General features: G+C 32.2%; 1 protein-coding gene across 4 annotated transcripts in view; it reads left to right on the top strand.

The window, feature by feature from the left end:
• Positions 1 to 23,824, top strand: part of LOC112497017 (ankyrin repeat-containing protein At5g02620-like) — a 72,772-nt gene extending 48,948 nt beyond the window's left edge. Inside the window, exons 2-4 of one of the 4 annotated variants that reach the window (XM_052437070.1) lie at positions 3,819 to 3,851; positions 22,071 to 22,576; positions 22,935 to 23,824. In XM_052437070.1, the coding sequence (XP_052293030.1) occupies positions 3,819 to 3,851; positions 22,071 to 22,576; positions 22,935 to 23,564 (1,169 nt within the window). In that variant the 3' untranslated portion in view covers positions 23,565 to 23,824. Of the gene's footprint in view, positions 1 to 3,818; positions 3,852 to 4,285; positions 4,360 to 4,713; positions 5,420 to 20,907; positions 21,642 to 22,037; positions 22,577 to 22,934 lie in introns of those variants that run through there. The other 3 variants (XM_052437068.1, XM_052437071.1, XM_052437075.1) reach the window with 3 other exon arrangements.
• The last annotated feature ends 2,434 nt before the right edge of the window (positions 23,825 to 26,258 follow it).

The following is a 26,258-nucleotide window of genomic DNA, read 5'->3' as shown; positions in this document are numbered from 1 at the left end:
ATAAAAAAAAAAAGGGAGCTACTACCTTACGTGATTCTTCACCATCCATAAAGAACAGTCAAATATTATAAAAAAGAAAGGGAGCTGCTACCTTACGTTTAACGTAAGGTACAACCTTTTTTATCAGCGGTGGGCCTCAGTAGAGTCTTTTAGTCTTTCTTATAAGACAACTAACTATTGGGGTTCAAACAAAACTACACACAGCAATTTTTCCTTTTTTTTTTCTTTTTTTTTGGACTTGATCTTTTTGTGTTTACTGTTTAGCTTCTCCAATAATATTATTATACCTATCATATAATTTATATAATTTTCAGTAATGTGATTAAGAAACTAAACATGCAATTTATATTAATATGTGACGCCAAAAATTTTTCAAGTCCACAATTTTTATTAGCTTGTTTGATTTAGATTTTTTCTACGCATATTGTCATTGATTTGAGACCCAAATTGATTGTTAACAAAATAAAATAATAAATTGTTCACATATCTAAGTGGAATAAAGAAGAATTTTGATAGTAAATTCATTTTTTTTATAAATATTTCTTTATAAATGGGATGGCTCATTTTTAGGTTTTAATAAAAACTTAATGTAATGAAAGTAAATTATAATATAAATTTTAAAAAATGTATAAATTATTTATATGTTAAATGGTTAGGTATATGAGAAGATCTTAATTTACAAAGAGTATATTAAATAAAACAGAGATAAAGTATACATTATTTAATTGTCAGATGATCACGGTGCAACTTATTATTTAACTGGAGTAATATAATATTAACTATGAACATTGTATTAAAATTTTTTAAAGATAGAATCAAAATTGGGATCTGTCCACTACAGACTATGAGTTTTTTTTGAAGATAGGAAAGGGGTTTAACCAACAGTAGTTGAAATGGGTTCCTCCAGTGTTTCATTAGATCTTAATGTGTGAAATTATTTAGGGTCAATTTGGTAATTCTATAGCTTTTAAAATGATTTTTATTAGTAGTAGAAATAATTAACTGTGAAGAGAATAAATTAAATATTTAGTAAAATTTATTTTTAAAAATGTTAGGAAAATTTGTAGTGTTTAAAGTTATGTATTATTGTTATACATTGCTCTAACTTTAACTTGAGTCTTATGAATTATCTTATAATTACTCTTAAACTTGATATATTTTTGTATTTACATCCATGTGTCAACTTTAACTTGAGTCTTATGAATTATCTTATAATTACTCTTAAACTTGATATATTTTTGTATTTACATCCATCTGTCAGTATATTTTAAGCTATTATTGGTTCTTTAATAGAAGACACGTTTTCCTAACAAAAAAAAAAAAAAAACCAGTTCTGTCATGAAAAACGTCTGGTCTAAGGACTGTGGTAGACAGTGACTGGTGCATAAAGATAAAAGGCCCCAAGTCCAGTTGTAAAGCGAAAAGCGAAGCCCAACAGTGAAAGAAAGAAATACTTGAGCTAATTTTTTAATTTCAGTTTGCTATCTTATAATTACTGCTGACAGCATTCCCTCTAGTTGAACAGCTAACCAAACAAGCCCACTAGCTTCTTCCCCACCACTTGTACTCAACAACTCAAATATCATGAACTCTGATCTGTACGAGGCTGCTGCAAAGGGGGAAATTGAACCCTTCAACCAATTGGCGATAGATCGTCAACTTGGAAGCCTAGTGACTCACAAAAAGAATACCGTCCTGCACGTCAACATAATTGCATCCTACACTCAGAATAAAGAAGGAGAAAGTGTCTCAACCAAGTTCGTGGAACGGATAATTGAAATGTGTCCATCATTGCTACTACAAGTTAATGCCAAAGGTGATGCCCCACTACATGTTGCGGCCAGATACGGGCATGCAGCTGTTGTGGAAGCTCTGATTGAAATTGCGAAACAAGAGTCCGATCAAGAGATAGAAAGTGGCGTGGAAAGTACAGCAAGGCATATGCTAGGGATGAAAAATGACGAAGAAGACACAGCGTTGCACGAGGCAGTGCAAAGTGGTAGTCTTGATGTCGTGAAAATTTTATTGGGAGCAGACCCTGCTTTTCCGTATTCTGCTAACGGTAGCGGTGAAACTCCACTTTACTTGGCAGCCGCGAGGGCACATAAGGAGATATCAGCTGAAATATTACAAAAGTGTCCGTCACCGGCCCATGAAGGCCCCAATGGAAAGACTGCCCTTCATGCAGCAGTCTGCAGTCGCTCTTGCGGTATGGATGCGCATGCTTTCGTACAAAATTTAATGGAAAATGCTACTTCCCCCGAAACAAACCCCGAATCAAACCCCAACATCGTAAAAACGCACCGTTTTAGCCAAAAAAAAAACAAAAGGTTACTTATAACAACGCCGATATTCACACAAAGAAGAGCATGAGTGCAAAGAGTACCTCACGCGTCCCAAGTTCACGCATCTGGCTCTTTCATTTCTTTCTCAGTACACTGCTTTCCTTTCTCCCTCATCGCAACTCTTTCTCTCTCGTCTTCAAGCTGCCAGCCGTTGCCACAAGCTCCACCGCAGCAGCCGCTTTCTCCCGTCTCCACGCAGCTGCCTCATTCCCAACAGTACAACAACAAGTCTCTTTGCTCTCATACCCTCACATACACGATTGTCTCATCCAATGAATCGATCTGTTAACATCAGCTGGGTTTTGAAGGTGGGTTATGAAGAAGTCATTCATGGCGATCAAGCTTCACTCAAACTTCCAAAAGCTTGGATCTAGCAATAATGTCATCACTGAGCCTTTGTTGTTGTTGTTCTTGGCTTTTGTTCTTGACTTTGCCATCTATCTCTTCCATCAACTCTACATCCTCTTGAGCTTAGATCTTTATGTATATTGGTCAAATTGTTCTAGTTTGTTTATCAAATTTATTGTCCACTATTGCCATAAAAAAAAAAATTGGAGTTTGTAACTGTTATTAAAACTCCCATACTTGTCAGTTAAAGTGAAGCATTTTTTTTTGTAATTTTTGTAGTATTTAAAGCGACTATGTTGTTTAATTAATTATTTTTCTTCCTCTTCTCGTGTTTTGTTTTAATTTGCTTCTTTGTGTTGCAATCCTCAGCAGGATACTTATAAGATTATTAAAACACATCACAACCTTAAACTTTGCTTCTGAAAACGATGCAAAAGTAAAGACAAAAGCAGATTTTGAAAAACCAGCCAAGCTACATGATTTAAGTGCATTCATTTACTTGATCTGTCATTTGCAGAAGCAACGTTTTTGTGATGCATCGTTTTCAAAAGTAGATTTGGAGGAATTAGATGGGGCTGTGAAGAAGATAACAATGCTCTGTACTTGGGAAGAAAAATGAACGAAAATGAAAAGAGAAATGAAACAACAAATGTTTAATTTTAAAATAATAAAAAATTAATTCTCAAAACGATGTCGTTTTGCACAATCTTCGGGACTTGACCCGGGGTTTGACCCGGGGTAAATAGCAGCGCTCAAATTTAATACCATAATTGTTTTTTAAATTGTTCGGTTTTTTAATAAAATTTTTAAAGATTAAATAATTTATTCTAATAAAAATATAAATTTTAACCTTTTAATAACAGAGTTTGAAAACTTTTTAAAATATTTAAATATCTGAAATATTTTTTATTTGTTTGACAATTTATTTTATTTATTTTATAACATAATTTTAAAAAAATTATTCATTAAAATAATTTTATAATTTTAATCAAATTTTTATTGGCAATCAAAAAATTAAATTTTTTTTGATAAAAATTTTACTAACAGGATCTATTCTTAAATGGATTTTATTTTAAAAATAATATCAAACATAAGCTTAGTTGTTTAATTTTCTTTTCTTTTTAGGTGAGATAAAACTATTACTTGACAGAAAGAAAAGTTTGACCAAAGAAAGAGACCAACACGGTTGGACTCACTCCATTACGCTGCGTATATTGATCGCTTCGGCTTCTTCGGCATCTTAATATTAAGAGCTGATAAATCTGCTGCGTTGATTGCTGACAAAGATCGGAAGATGACAGCTCTTCATTTAGCAGCCGGCCAAGGGAATAGTTGGATAGCACGACAAATTATTGATCATTGTCCGGAATGTTGTGAATTGGTTGATGACAGAGGATGGAATGTTCTTCACTTTGCTATGGTTAGTTTTAGTATTAGACAACTGAAACGTCTGCTGAACAAATATCCGGTAGTCAGAAATCTAATTTTTGAGAAGGATGAGAAGGGGAACACTCCCTTCCATGTGCTTGCTGCTGTCTGTCCACATCCAGGCAATGACGGCTATGACATTGTCCCTTGGAAAATTGCTAAAGGTTATTATCAAGCTGTCAACAAGCAAAATATTAGTGTTGAACACATAAATCGTTATGGATTTCCTGAACTCGAGGTACTTAATTCCTTTTTTTTAACTCATCAATGTTATAGTTTTTATATGGATATGAGAAATGAAATTTGATTTTGATTTATGCTAATTTTTTCTAGATCTTTTGTAAAGGGTGTTTTTATAACAATTATTTATTTAGGATTCAATTATATGCATTTCTTTTGCCGTGTATAAATAAACATTATTGATTCTAACATCATATATGAAATTAAATTTTAATATTTTAATTAATAAATTGTATTGTCCGGCGCGTAGATGTCAAAGACAAGTCAATTTTTCCTTCCCTTTCTTTTTTTTTTTCTTTTTTAAGCTTGTTTTCTTTTAGTTACATTCATAATTTGGCAAATATGATTGCAGAAAGAAATCGAAAAATTGTCCAAAGCTGATGGGAGTGGAAACTATCCAGACTGTGTCGTCAAAATCAACAAAAACAAAAAGCGTGCGTTTTATCCGTTTTGGGAATATTTAGAAGAAAATGTCTTTGGTGTGGAAAAAGCATCAGAATATCATTTGGTAGTGGCAGCACTCATAGCAACAGTAACCTTTGCTGCGGCATTCACCTTACCCGGTGGTTACAAGAGTGATACTGAAGATGGCCCAAACAGGGGCACTGCAATTCTCAATAAAAACGTAGCTTTTCAAGCATTTGTTATATCAGACGCCATAGCCATGGTCCTCTCACTTTCTGCTGTCCTTTTCCATTTCTTTCTGTCACTTAAGCTTTTTGAAAAATCCATCTTTTTATTTAGTTTTGCCCTTTGGTTCACGTTGGTTGCCATGGCAGCAATGATAATAGCATTCGTTACAGGCACATACGCAGTGTTGGCACCTTCTTTAGGGCTTGCCATTGTCACATGTATCATTGGCTTGGCCTTCGTCTTCTTGGTGATTTTCATGTTTTACATGGTTATTTCAAAAGCGAAGGAAAAGTTATTGTACTATAATTATGGTCTGGAGTTATAAGTTGTGATTGAAATTTGTTACACTATCTTATTTGGTGTATTGCTTCAAGGTTGTAAAACGTACTAAGAGCTTGAAAGAAATGATATCATCTATTTATGATAAAGAATTAGTTGTTGCATAAGCATTCCAAATTAATTTCAAATTGTGAAGAGATTTTTTCTTTTGGATATTCTACCATCAAAATCAATTATAGAATTCGAAACAAATTATAGTTTTGCAATGTCTACAGTCTACTTATGAATTGCATAAAGGATAGAGCTGCAGACCTGCAGTTAGACATAAGTTGACAAAGTTCATATGTACAGCCAGATTCCAACTGCTAATTAACACTTGCATCTAAATTTAAAAATCAGCTAATGTAGGACAACAGTATAATTACAAACTGGATAACCAGATGCCAACAGTTTTCACCTTCAAGAGCTTGAGAAGGTCAACTGGAAATTGAAAGTTGCATTCCAACATTTCTAATTAACATTTTAACAAATTCCGCGTGATAGGGGATGCTAAAAATATCCAAATGGTGATAAAAAAAGAGACTCTTTTGAAATGTTATCCAGATGCAAAAATAAAAAATGTCGCTTGATGATGAAGTAAAAGATCTAAAACCGCAACAAACTGTGGCGGCCACACTCATAGCAACAGTTACGTTCGCTGCGGGGTTCAAATTACCCGGTGGTTACTGGGCTCAAGAAGGCCCAATCCCCAGCTCTCCAATTCGCAGAAAAATGCAGCTTTTCAAGCATTTGTTATAGCTAATGCCATGGCCGTCGTGCTCTCCCTTTCAGCTGTCTTTATCCATTTTCTTACTTCAACTAAGACCCTTCGGCAAATGACGTTTCTTGTCAATGTGGCTCATTGTTTCATCCCGGCTTCCATGTTAGCAATGACGGTTGCATTTGTTACAGGCACATCCCCAATGCTGGCACCTTCTCTTCGGCTTTCCATTGCTAATTGTGTCCTTGGTTTGAACTTCATCCTCTTTGTGCTTTTCGGCATGTTCAAGTTTGCTTGTGGATTGGCGCAAAGGTTGCTGGGCTTCATGATATAATTAGAAAAAAACAAATCTCCATGTTGGAGAAATTAGCATGTTTCTGTCTCTGTTTCTAGTAGTTAATATGTAATTTCCATCTCTTCAATCTTTATTCTCAGTGTTATATTATATGTGTATACACTACTACTTCTCAGTGTTATATTATATGTGTATACACTACTACAACTGAGATTGTATCTAATCCTCTTTTGTGTTGAGCTATTATCATCAAAAGAGGATTAAGTACAAATAAAAGGTCAACATGAAATTACAAGTAGCATATTAACATTCCAACATTAGTAATTAACTAAAATACTCTTTATATTGTATTGGTGAAAGCTCTGTAATATAAGGTTAATATAATCAATTTTATTAGGTGTTAATGTGTTAGGAGCTTATTTACAAATAGATAAATAATATCTAAAAGATATGCAGTGAGTCTAGTTTTAGTACTTTGTTCTCATAAACTTTTCCTCCTCTGATTCCACCTTTTTGGATTCTTGAACTTGGACTGGCTTATGCTATCGAAACTAAATAAACTTACTAACATAGACTCAATTGCAAGTCTCAAATCTTTTCTTTTTCTAATTTGTATAACCAAAATTTTGTAAAACAATAAAGCTTATATAAAATTATCATACGTTTTCATTGCATCTTGATACAAATTGTTTCTTAACAAAATGATTGAGAAAATATATAAGAGACAATAATGAAATTTACAATTTTCAGATTAGGGAATTGCAAACTGCAATGCTGAGATAGCAAAATGGCTTAAGTAAATTAATATGCAACAAAATAGAAGATAGTATCCATCATTTATGTTTCTAATATGCTGAGAAACTAGCCTTCTAGACTTATATATAAGTAGCAGTTACATATCCACAAGATTTTTTTTTTTAAAAAAAAGTAATTTATATAAACCTCCTCTTGCTTATACTGCAAGCAAATGCAAGTCCATTCACTATACCTGCATAATATCTACAAGCATTTACAAGTTAATATCATCAGTTCCTGCCCGACTAGATAATGAAATTGGTCCAAGTGATTCCCTTCGTCAATCCATTGCACTGCAGTCACCAAGAACTGGACCACTAAGCCATTCCCTATCTTTGCTTGTTGTTCATTTGAATAACTCCATGCAAGATTTCTCCCTTGACAGGCAAGAAAGTGCGACACAGAAATGTTACAGGGAAGAACACAACCCCTGACTCATTCACAGTTCCCCGCTCTCTGCCGATGCTCTTCTAGTTGGTTACTGAAAGAAAGTAACAGTGATACTTGCAAGCCTTCTCATTTATCAAGCCCTTCAACAGGCGTGTTACAAATATCGCTGAGGAACCTGCAGCCCGTTTCTGTCCAAAATTTTAGCAGGCACTGATACATCCTGAGCAATTCCACTTCGAAAAACATTTCTCCTCTTCATCAAAACAACTAAAATAAGTAGGACTATTACAGATTAACCAACCGGAATTCTTCCAGATTCTATGCATATCAATGCTGTTAAGAAATCTAATAGAAAAGATGAACAAGAATACAATGATGCTGATACCACTGTATGCATCCCTAACTGCGCCATGACCTGGAGGTTAATTTCAAAGCTAATTAAGATTTTAAACTTAGTATTGTATCCATAATACAATCCACAAAAATCGAAGAACGAACCAATAAAAAGAATGTACCAAAAAGAGATAAATCACTAAAGGATCATTTTCAATTACATTGCGAATGGTATACATTTTGAACAGACTAATTTATTCCCATCAACAAATCAGTGTTTCTGATCATTACACATCAGCAATCTATTTGGTTGTATACATACCTTCTCTTGCGTATTGACTCATGTTAAATATCTAAAGTAATTTATGCTACCTAGCTCTTCAGTAACACCAAAAACAGCCAAAAGTACCAGTACTCTCTACAGCTAACACGAAAAAGAACTCAACATTACCAACAAAAAATCTCAAAATTTGGAGGAATGTAAACAAGTATCATAACCATTTCTAAAGAACCCATTTCACAACATTCACTATAAAGGCCATAGTCCTAATACCCAATACAAAAAGACACAGAATATTCATGCAATGCGCAAAGAGCTTAAATAACCTTCAGGGTTTAAAGAGAAATTAGAACCTGCAAATGCACACAGAACCAGAACTGAACTGAGATGAAGAGATCAAGTGATGGGTGGGTTTAAATAGAAAAAAAAGAGAATATTCTGGCATCAGATGATGATCTAATGGCATCTTTATATTGTATATAGCGTACGCTGGATTCGAATTGTAATGATGAAAAGCTTGACCTGTGTTTGTTCTTCACTGAGCTTGAGTCGGGCAAAATTGAAATGTTCGAAACACTCTGCAAACGCACTTATGTTTAACATTTTGGAGGCAATGCTATGCTATCTAGTACTTTCATGTTGTCATATCACTCAAGTCCTGCAAAGTTTTTAACATTTTAATGCCTTAACATTAATTCACTTGCAAAAATATGTTAAGATCTAAAGCCCCACATGGAAAGTTGATTTTTAAACTAATTAAGTTTTACCCGTAATTTCACAAATAGTTAGTATCAGAATATGATTTCACATGAACTAATGGGATTAGATTGATTAGCATTAATATGCGGCTTTATGACTGTTGTTGTCTTGTTCAGAACTGAACAACTTTGGGCAGTTTAGGATTCTCTACTTGTGGTAATTTTCAAATTGTCAATGTTCTATAACATAAAACAAAAAATTTGTTTTTAAGAAAAAAGAAAAAGAAAAGACCTCTGTTACATGAAAAAAGAATTTCCATTCTATAGAACGAATAGTATACTTTTATATTAGAATAGAAGGACACTTTTACTTTAATATTCATACTTTAATTAATGTCAGTAAGTAATTCATACTTTAATTAATGTCAATAAGTAATATAGGGTTTTACATGTAATATTTTTGTAAGTTTAGGAGTAAAACTTGGTCACAATAGGACTGGACAAGTCTTGTGTTAATATTTTACTCTTTTTTATTTTACTTTTAAAAGATTTTCCAATGCATATTAATATCTTCAAAATATTTTGATTTCTATTTTCTTTTCAGTTAAGAAGCAGATAATATTTATATGTCTAATTTCTCTGTTTTTTATAATTTTATTTTTTTATTCATTTTTCATAATCCAAATACTATTACCTTAGATATTTTTCCCCGCCACAGATAACGTAGCCATGGCAAAATAGAGTCTTGAGAAATATGTCAGCGTCTAAGTGCTGCTGAGCTTCGGAAACCCAAAGCCTCAAATTCGTAGCCTCAAAACAGTGGCAATCGATGCCTGCTTTTTCACTAAATTTAGTTTATGCGCAGAAGATCTTTAGCTAATTAATGATAACAACAGCCATTTTCGATTCGTTTCAATCATCCTTTTCAAAGCTCCACGGTACCCATTTTCATTTCTTAAGGTGCGGTTACACAATTCCTCTTAAAAATAATTTATTTTATAAAAATTCCTCTTCAAACTCTGCCCATGAAAAAAACCCGCCAAGAAAAATTTGTTCTTTATCCAGGAATAATTTGTTTTTCTCAACATGATAAAGATGAGAATGCTAACTTATGTTCTAGTAGCAGTTGGTTAGATAAATTGAACAAACCCAATAAGTATAACCGCCTGAAACCGCCTCAGGCACGCGTGAATTATAGAAAAAATAATGGTAATGGTGTTGGTGGTGTTGATGATGGTGGTAGTAGTAGCACCATGGGGAAGATTGTGGAGAAACTGAAGAAATTTGGTTACGTTGGTGACGGTGATGGTGAGGGCAAGGAAAAGAGAGAGTGATTGAAAAAGGGTCTAGAGAGGATATATTTTGTGTGGAAGAAGGATTGTTGCCGAATGCAGGACGGTGGTTTTCAAAAGAATCCCCGTCGGGGTTAGGAGAGGAGGTAGGGAGTGACGGAGAAGTGAAGTTTCCATGGGAGAAGCGGAAGGGAAGATTTATGTTACAAATTTTTTTTAAAATGTATATATTGATGCATTCACTGCATTTCTTTTTAACTTAATTTCAATTGATCGTATATTACGTTGCATTATGATCCAAATTGCTTCTTCAGAAAATTAGTGAGAAATTATGAAAGAAAAAATAATTTAATTTGCTTTCCAATTCTTTTTTTTTTTCCCCAAAATCAAGGCAAATTATGTGAGGCTCAAAATATTATTTGTTTTGCCGTGAAATTTAGGAAAAATAAAAAAAACCTGGACAGATACCGAACACCCCACGCCTTATTCACAGTGCGCAGGAAGAAGTTTGACCCTTGGCCGATGTCCTTCAAGATGGTCACGGAAAGAAAGAAAATTTTGTAGAAGGGAGTGCTAAAATCTGATTATGAATTGTTTATATGTCATTTTTACCCTCTTTATTTTTCCTAATCCCAAAATAACCCTGCGTCAATATTTAAATTTAATTACCTTATTAACTATGAAATATTTATTTGAATTTTATTCAATATAAAAAAAATCAAACTGAAAACCAGAGGCTACCGCCGGCGGCGGGGAGCCGCCATTGTTGACATTGGCATTCAAGCTTGTGAAACATTGTTAGCATAAAAAAAAAAACTCGGAATCCAACGATCCATGCAACGGAGTGAATATTTCCATCCACAGCGGTTCGGTTTCACAGCGGACATGCTGCAACCTTCGTCATGAATTGCGCGTGTAGTAGGATTGCCCATTTTCTGACAAAATCTTATGCTATATTTGAGCACATCATGGTCTTAGGGTTCGATTGGTATAAGCGGTATTGATAACGGACCATTTCCGGCAGTATCTGAAAATTTGACCGCTGCGTGCGGTGAACTTGTTCACTATTTTCCGACGGTCATGATAGTAAGGGTGTTATTGGAGAACTCGGATTTCAATGATGATGGCGGTGCGTTCTAAGGGCGACATCCTTCCTCATCGCGGGTGCTTGGCCGATGAGCTATTTTCAATTTTTCCGGTGATCTATTTTCAATTTCTTAGTAAATATTTTTTTTATTTTAAAGTGGATATAAACACAAGTTCATTATTTTTTGAAACATGAATGGAAAAGTAAAAAAAAAAAAAGATCGTATTTAAAGTAATGATTTAAAGAAAATATAAATAGAAAGTTGAAAAACATAAAAATATTTCTTAATTGAATAATTTGCTTCGAAATAAATTGTAATTTTTTGAATTAAAATTTTAATTGTTTTTAATATAACCAAATAACATCACTAGTTCACCTTCGTCATTTCATTTTACATATTTCTTTTTATGATTAATTTACCAAACATGCATCTCAAATTATATTATAAATTATTATGGTATAATTTTAATTTACAAACATTTATTAAATTGTTCATAAAACTGATTATTTCAAAATATATCCTAAAATAGATTATTTGAGAAGCTAATGCAATTGTACATAATATAGCTTCGTCTACTCTCGAGTCATTTTGGTTCTTTGCCCGCCGGACAAAAAGTGAAAGAAAAATGTCGATTGTCAAATGTGATGGGGCAAGAAGCATATCGATCGATCAGGCGGCAAGCCGCAGTATTCAGAGATAGCCAGGCCCAGGATTAACTAGTAAGCATCAAACAATTACTTCAATAAATCATCACATTTGCAAACATAAATCTTTCATTTTATTATACTTTCATTAACTATCCTTTATTGTTACTAGTTGTAGTACGGCAACTCGAAGCTACTCTTAATACAGATCAGTTCAATGTTAATGTCATAACTGACATTAAAGCAGTGAAAATGAGTTACATACAAAAACATGATAAAATATTAAGTGCCAACCCCCTTCTTGTTTGTTAAAATATAGCGAAAACCCCTAAATATTTTAAAATCTAGCAAAACCTCCTGTCGTCAGTATTATTAATGTTTCAAAATTCGGAGTTATCATATAAATTGGGTGTTTAAATTGGATTAACAGATTTGATTTATTAAATAATTAACGATAGAGTAGCCACTCCTCCCTTCTCGCTTCTTGCTCTAATCTTTGCCCAAGGGATGTGTCTGAGGTCCATTAGATCCACATTTCTTTTGCGACAAAGCCGCTTATCACATTGCCTTAGGCGCCTTAGCTAATAGCTATTTACTAGAAACCTTATATTTTTTTTGTAAATATATTTTATAGAAAGAATGAATGACTTTGAATTTTATTAGAAACCTTATATTTTTTTTGTAAATATATTTTTGTAAGTGTGAAGTAGCTCCGATAATGACTTAATGTAATGAGAGTAAACTGTAATATAAATTTTAAAAAAAAGAAGGTTTATATTATTTAATTATCAAAAGGTTAGGCTTGGAGTGTTTTTTTTGGGGCAAAATGAATTCTTATTAAATGGGAAAAAAATTTTAAAAAAATGACAACCTAAGTGTCGCAAAAAATCTTCCATCATTATAAAACAACTACGGGAATGAACTGTAAATTTTGCTAAAGCAACTTGATTACAATTAGCTTAGGAGAAAATTTTGATCTCTAGAGAGTATATTAATTATCAAATAAACAGAAACACCGTTAAAAATATAAATAAATAAAATAAAGACAAAATCTCTAAATATGTTATAGTTTGTCTTATGGTAGAGTGGGAACATTATTATGAATCGTCAATAAATCTTACTTTAGGATTTATAAATTTTAATATTAAAAAGTAATTTATATACAAATGGTAGAAATATAAGTAGTTGGTCCTACCTTCAGCTGAGGTGATAGGCCAGCTGATAGAAGTTTTTCTCAAGTGATATAGTTATATTAGGCCCACTTTGGTACTAAAGTATTATAACTTTTAAAATATATTTATTGTGAAAAGAATTATAATTATATAATAAAAATTCATAATATATAATAAATATTAATTTTTATAAAATTAGTGAAAATATAATGAATTTTTTATTATATAAGTGTAAAATCAAATCGACTTAACTTTTAAGTTACAGCAATTAGTGTTCACCAAACATTTTGATTCTAAAACTTTTAACCTATAGCTAAAAACTACAGCTGCCCAACTTTAATCTCAAACAGGTCTTAATTAGTTCTTCTTAAAATTTGAAGAAAAAATATATTAATTATATTATAAAATTTAATTATTTAAAATCAATTCTTCCAATAATATGAAATGTAAAATTATTAAATAAAATTCTATTATACTATTGCTAATCTATGAAATTTAATTCAATTATACCACTTTCACTTATTGTTTCTTCACTCAAATTACATCTTTTTTAATATTCTTTTTTTAGATTAAACTAATTTTTCTATTCTTCTTCTTTTTAAAGTTTTTCAATATAGTTTTATTTCAAAATGGATAAAATAGGCACACACAAAAATAATAATAGTGGATGAACAAAAGAATATACTAAAAAGAAATAAGAATAAATAAATAACACAACTAATTAAGAGAAAAATAAAAAGATAATTTGGAATTTGAGGTGAAATCATAAATTAATTTTATCTTTGATTTTTTGAGGATTTATGCAATGACTAATAACCATAGAGAATAGAGAAAACTATAAGACTTTTATTATTATTATTATTATTATTATTATCATCATCATCATCATCATCTTTGAGCGGAAGCTAGAGGAAGAGTTCTCTCTCTCTCTCTCTCTCTCTCTCAAGCACCAAGAGTATATCGTATCTTAGTTGTTGGCGGAAAAATTTAATGGATAAGTATCAAAATGTAGGGCTTTTATAGATTGTATAGGAATTTTTTTTACATTAAAATTTGCTTCATTAAACTGAAACATTAAAAGAGAAATGTAATGTCAGGAGGCGCCTTATGCGTCTTATGCACCCATATACAAGACTCTGATCGCCCAAGGGCCATTTTAGCAGCATTGTGAGCTATAGAGTTACAAGTGTTGAAAAGTCACGCTTCCGCAACAACAAGATCTTGGAATATGTTTCACAGCAAACACACTTTAGTTTATTTAGCAATTTGATAGTTTATTTAAGAAAAGATAATTACAAAATAATAATAATAAATCAAATGATTAAATATGACTTTAAAATTCACGCTCTCCTTTTATACACAAATTAATAATCTAATACAAATGTGTCGCCCTGATATATAGCAGGCCTATGCAATGCCGAATTGCTTAGAGGTCACGAATCTTCTTGGAATATTGCAATGGCCATTCTTATTTCCCTCTCAGCATGGTTAGAGAATCAAGAGAGCAGAGGTTCTAAAATTATATATAATCCAAGGAATTTGACTTAGAACTACTTACTATTTTCTCGAGGAACTCACAAATCTTCTTGATTTCCCACCAATTCAACATCAATTATAGCTACTGTTAAAAGTTAGAACAAATCTTACCATTGTTGTAAAATTCTAACCTGAAAGCTTAATTTGCACGTTTCTTACTCTAATCTCTCTTAACAAAAAAAAAAAAAACACAACTCGAAACGTCAATTCCTCTTCTATGAATGAAACTATATACGAAAGCATGATGATTTTTAAGTTTAATAAAAATCGTAACTTCCTTTGTTTCCCTTCTCTGTTTAGTGAGCTCAAAATTTAGTATTATTATTGGAACGTGGGCTTATATTATAACCTGTTGGACCAACTAAAGAAAAATATGGTCGTAACTTAACCAGAACATGGGCAACGCCCTTGGATTATTACGCACATAAGGTAACAAAATTCTCCTCTGCCAGTCTGCCACTTCCTGCCTTCAGCAGTGGCTCTCTCAACGATCTTTTGTTATAAGCGTTGGCACAAATAATGGATGTTGATAATTTAGGGAAATAAATAAATAAAAAGCACGGTTGATTAGTGCTATCGGTAATAAAGTAGCGTTGGATGGCTAGACTTAGTAATAACGCCCTGCACGTCAGCATAAAATTATCTCAAATAGATGTCATAATTTTATAGTCTTGATTAACTAAATCTTAATCTTGAAATTATTTTTTTTTTTAGAGAAGATGTGTTATTATTGTTATTATTTGAGTGGAAGGTAAGATGGGTAAAATTTTACCCACTCAACTAAAACAATCAATGTGTGAAAATTACTGAATTTTGATTAAGTGAATTACTGAATTTTGATTAAGTGTGGTGTAGAGAACTAAATACACAATTTCTATTAATTTTATCAATTTTTTAAATAATAAACGGCGAGAGAGAGAGGCAGCAAAACGACAGCTTAGGATGTCGTTTCCCTCAACTTTCGCTCAATTTTCTCGACATTTATCATTTTCCTATTTTATATATATTGGGTGCGCGATAAAGTGGGGGTGGGCGGTTATATATGCGTGTGTGTGTGTGTGTGTAATATCATAAATGAAAATAAAAGTGTTAAAATAGGACTGCATTTGGGATGATGCGTGTGGTCAGAAAGAATTACGCTCCATGAATAGGGATGGCAAATATCCAATTATGGATGGATATTGGATAAACACAAATCCATAATTATCCATAATGGATATATCCATATCCATATCCAATATTTAATATTGGACATGGATATGGATTTTATTCATATAGTTATGGAGATCCATGGATATTTTATTTCTATTATATATCAAATTTGGCTATTAAACTATTTATATTAGTAATAATATATATATATATATAAAAAATAAAATGACGGTCCGGTGGTCGGTGGCGGCGGTCCGGCAACTTTCCGGAAAATTCCGACGATCTTCCGGCTAAGCCGACGGTATTCCAGCGACCGTCCGGTGGTGGTCCGGCGACCTTCGGCGGTGTCCGGCGATATCTGACGGTGGTCCGGCGATTTATTTTTTTTTATAAATCTTAATCTTGAAATTAAGACCGATTTCCAACTTTGTAGCAGATGTCAACAACAAATTGATACAATCAAAGAAAGATTCAGATTTTATTTAGGGTCCGGCTATGGTGCAACGGTGATACGGTATCACCGTTGCATCCAGCCGTTGGATCCACGTGGATGAATGGATCCAGTGGAATCCAACGGCTGGGTGCAACGATGATACTGTATTCATCCACGTGGATCCAACGGCTGGATGCAACGGTGATACCATATTCATCCACGTGGATCCAACGGCTGGATGCAACGGTGATACCGTATCACGTTGCACCGTAGCTTTCTCCTTTTATTCAATAACAATTTCCTCCTGATCCAATAAAAAGAAGGACCTAATATCATAATTTCTAGGCCCTAGGTGTCGGTGCTTCATAATCGGTAAGATTTTGTAACGTAGCAAATCAAATAATAATGCATGGTTGGTACTTACATATCGGATCGACGGCGGAATTTTGTTCGTTCACAGAATAAGGTAAGATGAACGGCTACGGTTAAATTGCATATTCGAAACGTGGGTGCATGAATGGGTCAACAGAATAAATACTTGTACGTAAGAACGACGAACAAAGGAGTAATGGCAATCACGTGGGAGGTAAGATGGGTCCACAAATTCGGTGAGATCATAACTGAGCTTCAGGAAGGATGAGGGCAAAGACAAAATGTGCCCAGAACTGCAACCCGGCCTAAATGTCTAATAGAGTCTTTTCCTCATTCAAAATTATATGATAATTTCATAATATATGATATTATGACATCTATTTGAGATATTAGTTAATAGTGACAAAGTTCTGCTAAATGCCGCGAAGATGACAGTCTTCTCAAGTCCCTTCCTTTGTAGCCAAATGTATCACAACTTTCCCAAGATTCAGACTACTTTCGTCTCAACTGCGGATAGGTGTGTACGATTGTCAAACAAATGATTCATCAGATCGGCGTTGGAATAGTTATTGTAAGCATCGAATCACCTCATTTTGCATATCTTCGCTGTTGATTTTCACCACCAAGCAGGATTTTATATTATAATAATTAATATTCATCAATTATTTTAATACTATAATTTTTACCTTACAACCTCCAACTGTTCGACCTCGACTTTAAATAGGCCTTACTCGAATTAGTTGGCGTCGCCATGGAGAAAAGTCAAAGAAAATAATTGCAGGACCGTCATGGGGTTCAAACAATACTACTAGTCCGTGTACTTTTTCTTGCTTTCACATTTTCTTGTCTTTATAGACGTGACCATTTCGTATTTTCGTGTTTAGTTTGTCAACATTTTTTTCCATGAGTATACTTATCATACAGTTTATATCCATATTAATGCGTCTGTCACTATCCATTAATTAAAATATGTTTTAAAAAATAATAAACAATAAGGTTATTATCGTTTGACTAATTCGTAAATTATTTACTATGTATCATAATTTATTATTATATTAAAAAAATTTCCATTTTACTACATTTCATTTAATGCGGTTGGCCCTTTATTGTTACTAATTGTAAGGTTACAGCTCACGAAGCTAATCCTAATTCCTAATAGAAGTTAGTTCGACGTTGATGTCATACCAACATTGAGGCCTTGAGGGGGTAAAAATGAGTTCACATATAAGACCAATATCAAATCCTATAAGCTACTCTATCGTTAATTATTGAATAAATGGAACGTATTAATCCAATTTGAAGGCGTACACGTGAGAGCATAGAGGAGGTTGAAAAATTAAGATGTGGGCTCACTTTAAATTATAACTCTCAATTCCAAATGTTAATAATATTCATGCGGGAAAAATTATAAAATACATTAGAGATAATATAACTTATTAATACATGTATGAGATATGTTTTTAGATTTGATATAACCCTATTTGAATGATGATTTTCTAAAATAAATACACATATCATAATATAATTTATTTATTGTATGACTAATATGGTAACTCTAATGTATTCTAAAATTTCTCTACAACAAGAAGTTTTGCTGAATTTTGAAATATTAGGCAGTTTTTGCTATATTTTACCAAATAAAGAGAACGTTTTACTCATTTCCCTTAGATTAATTTTGTAAACTAAGGTCCATTAGATTCACATTTCTTTTCCAACAAGCCGCTTACCACATTGCCCTTAGCTAATAACTATTTACTATTTAGACCATTTGCCTATGGTTAATAATCTTCTTCCTTCATGGATAGAATTACTTTGAATTTTATTAGAAACGTCGTATATTTTGTTAATACATTTATGTAAGTGTGAAGTGCAACTGTATTGGGTGCTCCGATAGTAACTTAAATGAGAGTGACTGTAATATAAATTAAAAAAAAAAGTTTGTATTATTTTAATTATCAAATGGTTAGGCTTATGAGAAGATCTTTTTTCTTAAATAAAAGAATTCTCAATAAATAAATAAATAACATCTAAAAAATAACAAGTTAAGTGTTGTGAAAAATCTTCCATCCTTCTAAAACAGCTACGAGAATGAATTGGTAATCCACCCTTAGCTAAAAACATATGCAGCTTTATCCTAATTAGTTTAGGAAAAAATCTTATAAGTAGATCGTATTTTAGAATTCATAAATTTTAATATTAAAAAATATAAATGTTATACCCAACGAAATAATTTATGCCGTTGGTCCTACCCTCCGCTGAGGTGACGGGGCAGCTAATAGAATTTTTTCTCATAACTCATAAGCAACCACCTCTTAGGTTAGAAATCTTTAAAGATAAAATTAGAAAGTGATGTGATTACAATGTTTGGTAGGAAACGTGGCAGAGTATAATGGAATAACTCCATTGAAGTCATCTCGTGAAAAACGTTTGATCTATTATTGTGTATTGTGGTGGAAAATGAGTAGTACGTAGTTGTAAAGCGAAGTCCGATGGTGAAAGTCTGAAGAAAAGGACCGTACCGTCGTTGATTGACGTTATCGGTAATGAAAATATCTTGGATGGCTAGACTTGGGCGTTGACGCTGAATACAACAAAAAGAGAGAAAAGATTGAAAACGAAAGTAAAAGCGAACCTGTGTTTTTTGATATCTTTAACTACTTTTAATTTCCATCTCAATGATAACAAGTTGAGTGATGTCAAAAATCTTCCACTACTACAAAATAACTACGAAGATGAAATACAAATTTTAGATAAAGTACCTATAATATTATGACAACTACCTTAAAAGTGATCTTAAACCTTAAAGAGCATAATAATTATCAAATAAAATAAAGAAACACACCCAAAAAGTTAAAAAAATAAAATAGAGACAGAGCATATTGAATATGATGAAATCGGCAGAACAACTACAGAGAATGGGTCATTCATCTAACTACCGGTTGAGGTGGTAGGCTGCTCCATAAAATTGTTTCTCATAATAAATTATTTATTAGATTAGGATTATTTGAAGATAGAATCAAAAGTGATATAATTACATTATCCGGTAATATAATCAAAAGTTACGTAGTTATTTAATTGCTAAATGGAAATAAACAAATGAAGAATAATGCACTGTAGCTTTCTTCTTCAAAATATAAAAAAATTTCTGTCATGAAAAACTTGTGGTCAAAGGCCCCAAGTCCATAGTCGTCAGGCGAACAGTTTTTGTCTTTTCTTATTCAGTTGCTGTAACATTTCGTTGAACCCCTTGTACTATATATTATTTATAATTTATTTTATAAGTATTATGAAACTTTCTTCTTACTTATAATATAAAAAATTCAATTTATTTCCTTACACTCTTTTTCATTTACTATTTTTTTTGTAAGTATCAAAAGAGTTTCTATTTACAACTATGATACATTAATTATCATAACACTCTAATATTAATAAAAAGACAAAAACATCCTTAAATTAAAACAAAACAAAAAAGCTTTCCTCTTTTGAGGAATTACAGTATCTCATCTTCCATCACTCATCATCAATAAAAATTTCAAGGATATGACGATTCATCTTCTTTATAATATTATCTCATAATAATTAATACTTTCATGATAAAAGAATTAACAAAATAAAATATAAATTCCCTTTGAATCTATCCTCTCCATTATTTATTTCTCTTTACCAGCAACCTTTATCGACAATTAATATCACCATTAGACTCATCAGAGAGAGAATAAGAGAGAGGAAGAAGAAACGGGAAAAAAACTATATGAAACTTTTACAATTTGATAGTGTGTTCATTAAATGGGAATTAAAATGAACTGAAATCAGAATGAGGTGAAATTAAAATGAGGAATTAAAATCAGAATAAGTTATTTACTTGACCAATAGGAATCGTAATTAAAATGAGTTATATTATCATTAATTTGTTTATCTTGTCTTGAAATTAAAATTGGAATGAATTAAATTATAAAAACTCACTATAAATTACTTAATTAATTTTTATCATAATTATTATTTTATACTTTAATTATTGTGATTATTATTATTCAAAAAATTAATTATTATTAATATTATTGTTAATCATTATTATTAACAATTAAACTAAAAAATTACTATTAATTAGTGATATATTAATTAATTAGGTTACTTTTTACTGTTGTTAATAATAATAATAATGATAATAATTTTTTGAGTTAATTAAATGGAGGGTATTTAGGGAATTTAAAAATTATGAGGGGCGAGTTTGATATTCTAAGGGTTTTAATGAAATAAAACAGAGTACGAGGGGTTCAACGAAATTGTACAGTAACCGGTTCAGAAAAGACAAAAGCTGCTGTAACGTACTACGGTTATAGCATAGGCGGATCCAAGAAAAGAAAGGGGTACTTGGCTAATTTTTTAATCTCAGTTGGCCATATTTAATTAGTGCATGCCCTCTAGTTTTGTAGCCAACCAAACAAGGCCACTGGCTTCTTCTGCACCATACTATTGTACGCATTCTGTACTCAAAACTCAAATATCATGAATTCTGATCTGTACAAGGCTGCAGCAAAGGGGAAAATTGAACAGTTCGAAAAATTGGCAACAGATGAATTTAGAAGCATAGTGACTCACAAAAAGAATACAGTCCTGCACGTCAACATAATTGCATCCTACACCCAGAATAAAGAAGGAGAAAGTGTCTCAACCAAGTTCGTGGAACGGATACTTGAAATGTGTCCATCATTGCTACTACAAGTTAATGCCAAAGGTGACGCCCCACTTCATGCTGCGGCCAAATGCGGGCATGCTGCTGTTGTGGAAGCTCTGATTGAATTTGCCAAAAAACAGCCCCATCAAGAGCTAGAAAGCGGCGTGAAAAGTACAGCAAGGCATATGCTAGGGATGAAAAATGATGAAGAAAACACGGCATTGCACGAGGCAGTGCAAAGTGGTAGCCTTGATGTCGTGGAAATCTTATTGAAAGCAGATCCTGATTTTCCGTATTCTGCTAACGGTAGCGGTGAAACTCCACTTTACTTGGCAGCCGCGAGGGGACATAAGAAGATATCAGCTGAAATATTACAAAAATGTCCGTTGGCGGCCCATGAAGGCCCCAATGGAAAGACGGCCCTTCATGCGGCAGTCTGCAGTGGCTCTTTGGGTATGGATGTGCATGCTTTCATACAATATTTAATACCATATTTTTTAAAAAAAATTGTTCGGTTTTTTAATAAAATTTTTAAAGATTAAATAATTTATTCTAATAAAAATATAAATTTTAACCTTTTAATAACAGAGTTTGAAAACTTTTTAAAATATTTAAATATCTAAAATATTTTTTATTTGTTTGACAATTTATTTATTTATTTTATAACATAATTTTTAAAAAATTATTCATTAAAATAATTTTATAATTTTAATCAAATTTTTATTGTCAATTAAAAAAAGTAAAATTTTTTGATAAAAATTTTACTAACAAAAACTATTCTTAAATGGATTTTATTTTGAATATTATATCAAACATAAGCTTAGTTGTTTAATTTTATTTTCTTTTTAGGTGTGATAAAACTGTTACTCGACAAAAAGGAAGGTTTGACTAGAGAAAGAGACCAACACGGATGGACTCCACTCCATTACGCTGCGTATATTGGTCGCTTGTTGGACTCAATCCGTTTATTAAAAGCTGATAAATCTGCTGCGTTGATTGCTGACAAAGATCGGCAGATGACAGCTCTTCATTTAGCAGCCGGCCAAGGAAATGTTGGGGTAGTATATATCATTCTTGACTATTGTCCGGAATGTTGTGAACTGGTTGATGACAGAGGATGGAATGTTCTTCACTTTGCTATGGTTAGTTTTTATAGAAGTGACTTGAAAGATCTGGTGGGCGAATATCGGGAAGTCAAGAATCTAATTTTTGAGAAGGATGTAAAAGGGAACACTCCCTTCCATGTGCTTGCTGCTGTTTGTCCGCATCCAGGCAATGCCGGCTATGACATTGTCCCTTGGAAAATTGCTGAAGGTTATTATCAAGCTGTCAACAAGCAAAATATTAGTGTTGAACACATAAATCGTTACAGATTTCCTGAACTCGAGGTACTTAATTCCTTTTTTTAACTCATCATTGTTATAGTTTTTATATGGATATGAGCAATGAAATTAGATTTTGATTTATGCTAATTTTTTCTAGATATTTTGTAAAGGGTGTTTTTATAACAATTATTTATTTAGGATTCAATTATAAGCATTTCTTTTGCCGTGTATAAATAAAATATTATTGATTCTGATATCATATATGAAATTAAATTTTAATATATTAATTAATAAATTGTATTGTCCAGCGCGCAGATGTCAAAGCCAAGTCAATTTTTCCTTCCCTTTCCTTTTTTTTTTTTTTTATTCTTAAGCTTGTTTTTTTTTAGTTACATTCATAATTTGGCAAATATGATTGCAGAAAGAAATCGAAAAATTGTCCGAAGCTGATGGGAGTGGAAACTATCCAGACGGTGTCGTCAAAATCAACAAAGTCAAAAAGCGTGTGATTTATTCGTATTGGAAAGATTTAGATGAAGATGTCATTGGAATGGAAAAAGCATCAGAATATCATTTGGTAGTGGCAGCACTCATAGCAACAGTAACCTTTGCTGCGGCATTCACCTTACCCGGTGGTTACAAAGGTGATACTGAAGACGACCCAAACAAGGGCACTGCAATTCTCAGTAAAAACGTAGCTTTCCAAGCATTTGTTATATCAGACGCCATAGCCATGGTCCTCTCACTTTCTGCTGTCTTTGTCCATTTCATTCTGTCACTTAAGCTTTTTAAAAAACTCATCTTTTTATTCGTTTTTGCTCTTTGCTTCACCTTAGTTGCCATGGCGGCAATGATAGTAGCATTTGTTACGGGCACATATGCAATGCTGGCAACACCTTCTTTGTGGCTTGCCATTGTTACTTGTATCATTGGCATGACCTTCTTCCTCTTGGTGATTTTCATGTTTTACATGGTTATTTCAAAAGCGGAAGTTATTTCAAAAGCGAAGGAAGTTATTTCAAAAGCGAAGGAAGAGGAATTTGAAGATTAGCTTATGGTTGCAGCAAAATTATTATTGTAAACCTCTTTCTAATACTATGATTATGTTAGCATCATCCTACTATTATGATCTGGAGTTATAAGTTGTGATAGAAATTTATTACACTATCTTATTTGGCATATTGCTTCAAGGTTGTATCACATACTGAGAGCTTGAAAGAAATGATCTCATCTATTTATGATGTAGAATTATTTGTTGCATAAGCATTCCAAATTAATTCCAATGAGCAATCTTCTCTACTCATTTCAAGACTGGCAGAACGAGTACTAGTTGTTTCGATGCGTAAAGTTTCTTTTTAACCTAATTAAGTAGAGAAACAAATTTGATATTTCACATTGCTAAGAGCATACTCTATCATCAAAATCAATTATAGAACGATAAAACAAATTCTAGTTTTGCAATTTCAACAGTCGAAGTTGATAAAGTTATTTTGTACAACCAAATTCCAACTGCTAACACTTGCTAAATTTAAAAATCAACTAAAGTAGAACAACAAAATAATTACAAGCCGGATAAGCTGATGCTAACAGTTTCTACTTTCAAGAGGTTAACAAGACCAACGGGAAATTGAAAGTAGCAGTCCAGCATTTCTAATTAGCATTTTAAAATTTTCCATCTAGACATGCTTTTCAAGAACTGAACAAACATAAGGTTAAAGGTTACTGCGCAAAAGCTTCATAAACAAACTGGTCCTAGAAAATCACCTTCTAAATGATTACTCATATTATCATCTTAATTATTATATTGTGAATTGTATAAGATATTCATGCGTATGGTATGCTACGTTATTTGTATCAAATTTTAGTAGAGCACGACACACTCCTTCTCCCTTTCTCTTTCTCTCTCTCTCTCTCTCTCTATACATACATACATACATACATATACATATACATACACACACACACACACGCACACATACATACATACATAAATTAAATAAATTTTGTTCAGTTCTTTTAATAAGATTTTTAAAGATTAAATAAATTATTTTATTTTTACTAATAAAAATTTTAAATTTTAATATTTTAAGAATAGAAGTTGAATTTTAAAAAAAAAATTAAATATCTAAAATCTTTTTTATTTGTTTGACATTTTATTTCATTTATTTCATAACATAATTTTAAAAAAACTACTTATTAAATAATTTTTTAATTTTTAATAAAATTTTCATTGGTAATCAAAGAACTAAAATTTTTTGATAAAAATTCTACTAATAAAAACTGTTCGTTAATAAATTTTGTTTGAAAAATTAAACGAGCTGTTTAATTATTATTTTCTTTTCAGATGTGCCGAAACTATTACTTGACGTTGACGAAAAGAAAAGTTTGACCAGAGAAATAGACCGACAACTGAAACTTCTGTTGAACGAATATCCGGTATTCAGAAATCTAATTTTTGAGAAGGATGAGAAGGGGAACACTCCCTTCCATGTGCTTGCTGCTGTCTGTCCACATCCAGGCAATGCCGGCTATTTTGATAAATTCTCAGTATTTAAGGTTAGTATAGAAAGGGCCCAAAACCTTAGTTTTACACTTAGACTTTTTAATAATATTTTCATTATTAAAAAAGTTAATTTATCTTAACTATCAATCCTTTTTTTTTTTACGTTTCCAAATCATCAATCATCTTTTTTTTTTTTTAAATCAACCTATAAAATAATCTAGTACAATCAACACTGGTAGAGTTCATATGGAATAATACAAATTTCCGTTATTAAGTCAACCTACGGCTCAAACTTATATATATAAGTGGGGTAGAAAAGTTCGCTTTGTACATAGAAATTTGGCTTTTTAATTGATGAGTAGCAGATTTCAGGAGACTCATGAACTGAAAATGCAGTGTGAATTAAAAAAAGGGGAAAAAAAAACCTATAGGTATAAGTTGTGATTGAAATTTGTTACACTATCTTATTTGGTGTATTGCTTCAAGGTTGTAAAACGTACTAAGAGCTTGAAAGAAATGATATCATCTATTTATGATGCAGAATTAGTTGTTGCATAAGCATTCCAAATTAATTTTAATCAGGAATCTTCACCGGCGGAATGAGTATTAGTTATTCGAATGGGTAAAGTTTCTTCTTAACCTAATTAAGTGGAGAAACAAATTTGGTATTTCAAATTGTACAGAGCTTTTTTCTTTTGGATATTCTACCATCAAAATCAATTATAGAATTCGAAAAATATTCTAGTTTTGCAATGTCTATAGTCTACTTATGAATTGCATAAAGGATAGAGCTGCAGACCTGCAGTTAGACATAAGTTGACAAAGTTCGTACGAACGTACAGCCAGATTCCAACTGCTAATTTACACTTGCATCTAAATTTAAAAATCAGCTAATTACAAACCTGATAACCAGCTGCTAACAGTTTCCACTTTCAAGAGCTTGAGAAGGTCAACTGGAAATTGCAAGTATTCAAATGGTGATAAAAAAGTGATTCTTTTGATATGTTATCCAGGTGCAAAAAAAAAAAATATCGCTTGATGATGAAGTAAAAGAACTAAAACCGCCGCAACAAACTGTGGCGGCCACACTCGTAGCAACAGTTACCTTCGCTGCGGGGTTCATATTACCCGGTAGTTACTGGGCTCAAGAAGGCCCAATTCCCAGCACTCCAATTCTCAGAAAAAATGCAGCTTTTCAAGCATTTGTTATAGCTAATGCCATGGCCATGGTCCTCTCCCTTT

Source organism: Citrus sinensis, chromosome 1 (assembly GCF_022201045.2).
Source record: "Citrus sinensis cultivar Valencia sweet orange chromosome 1, DVS_A1.0, whole genome shotgun sequence".
Lineage (NCBI taxonomy): Eukaryota > Viridiplantae > Streptophyta > Magnoliopsida > Sapindales > Rutaceae > Citrus > Citrus sinensis.
This window is presented reverse-complemented; position numbering and strand designations above follow the sequence as displayed.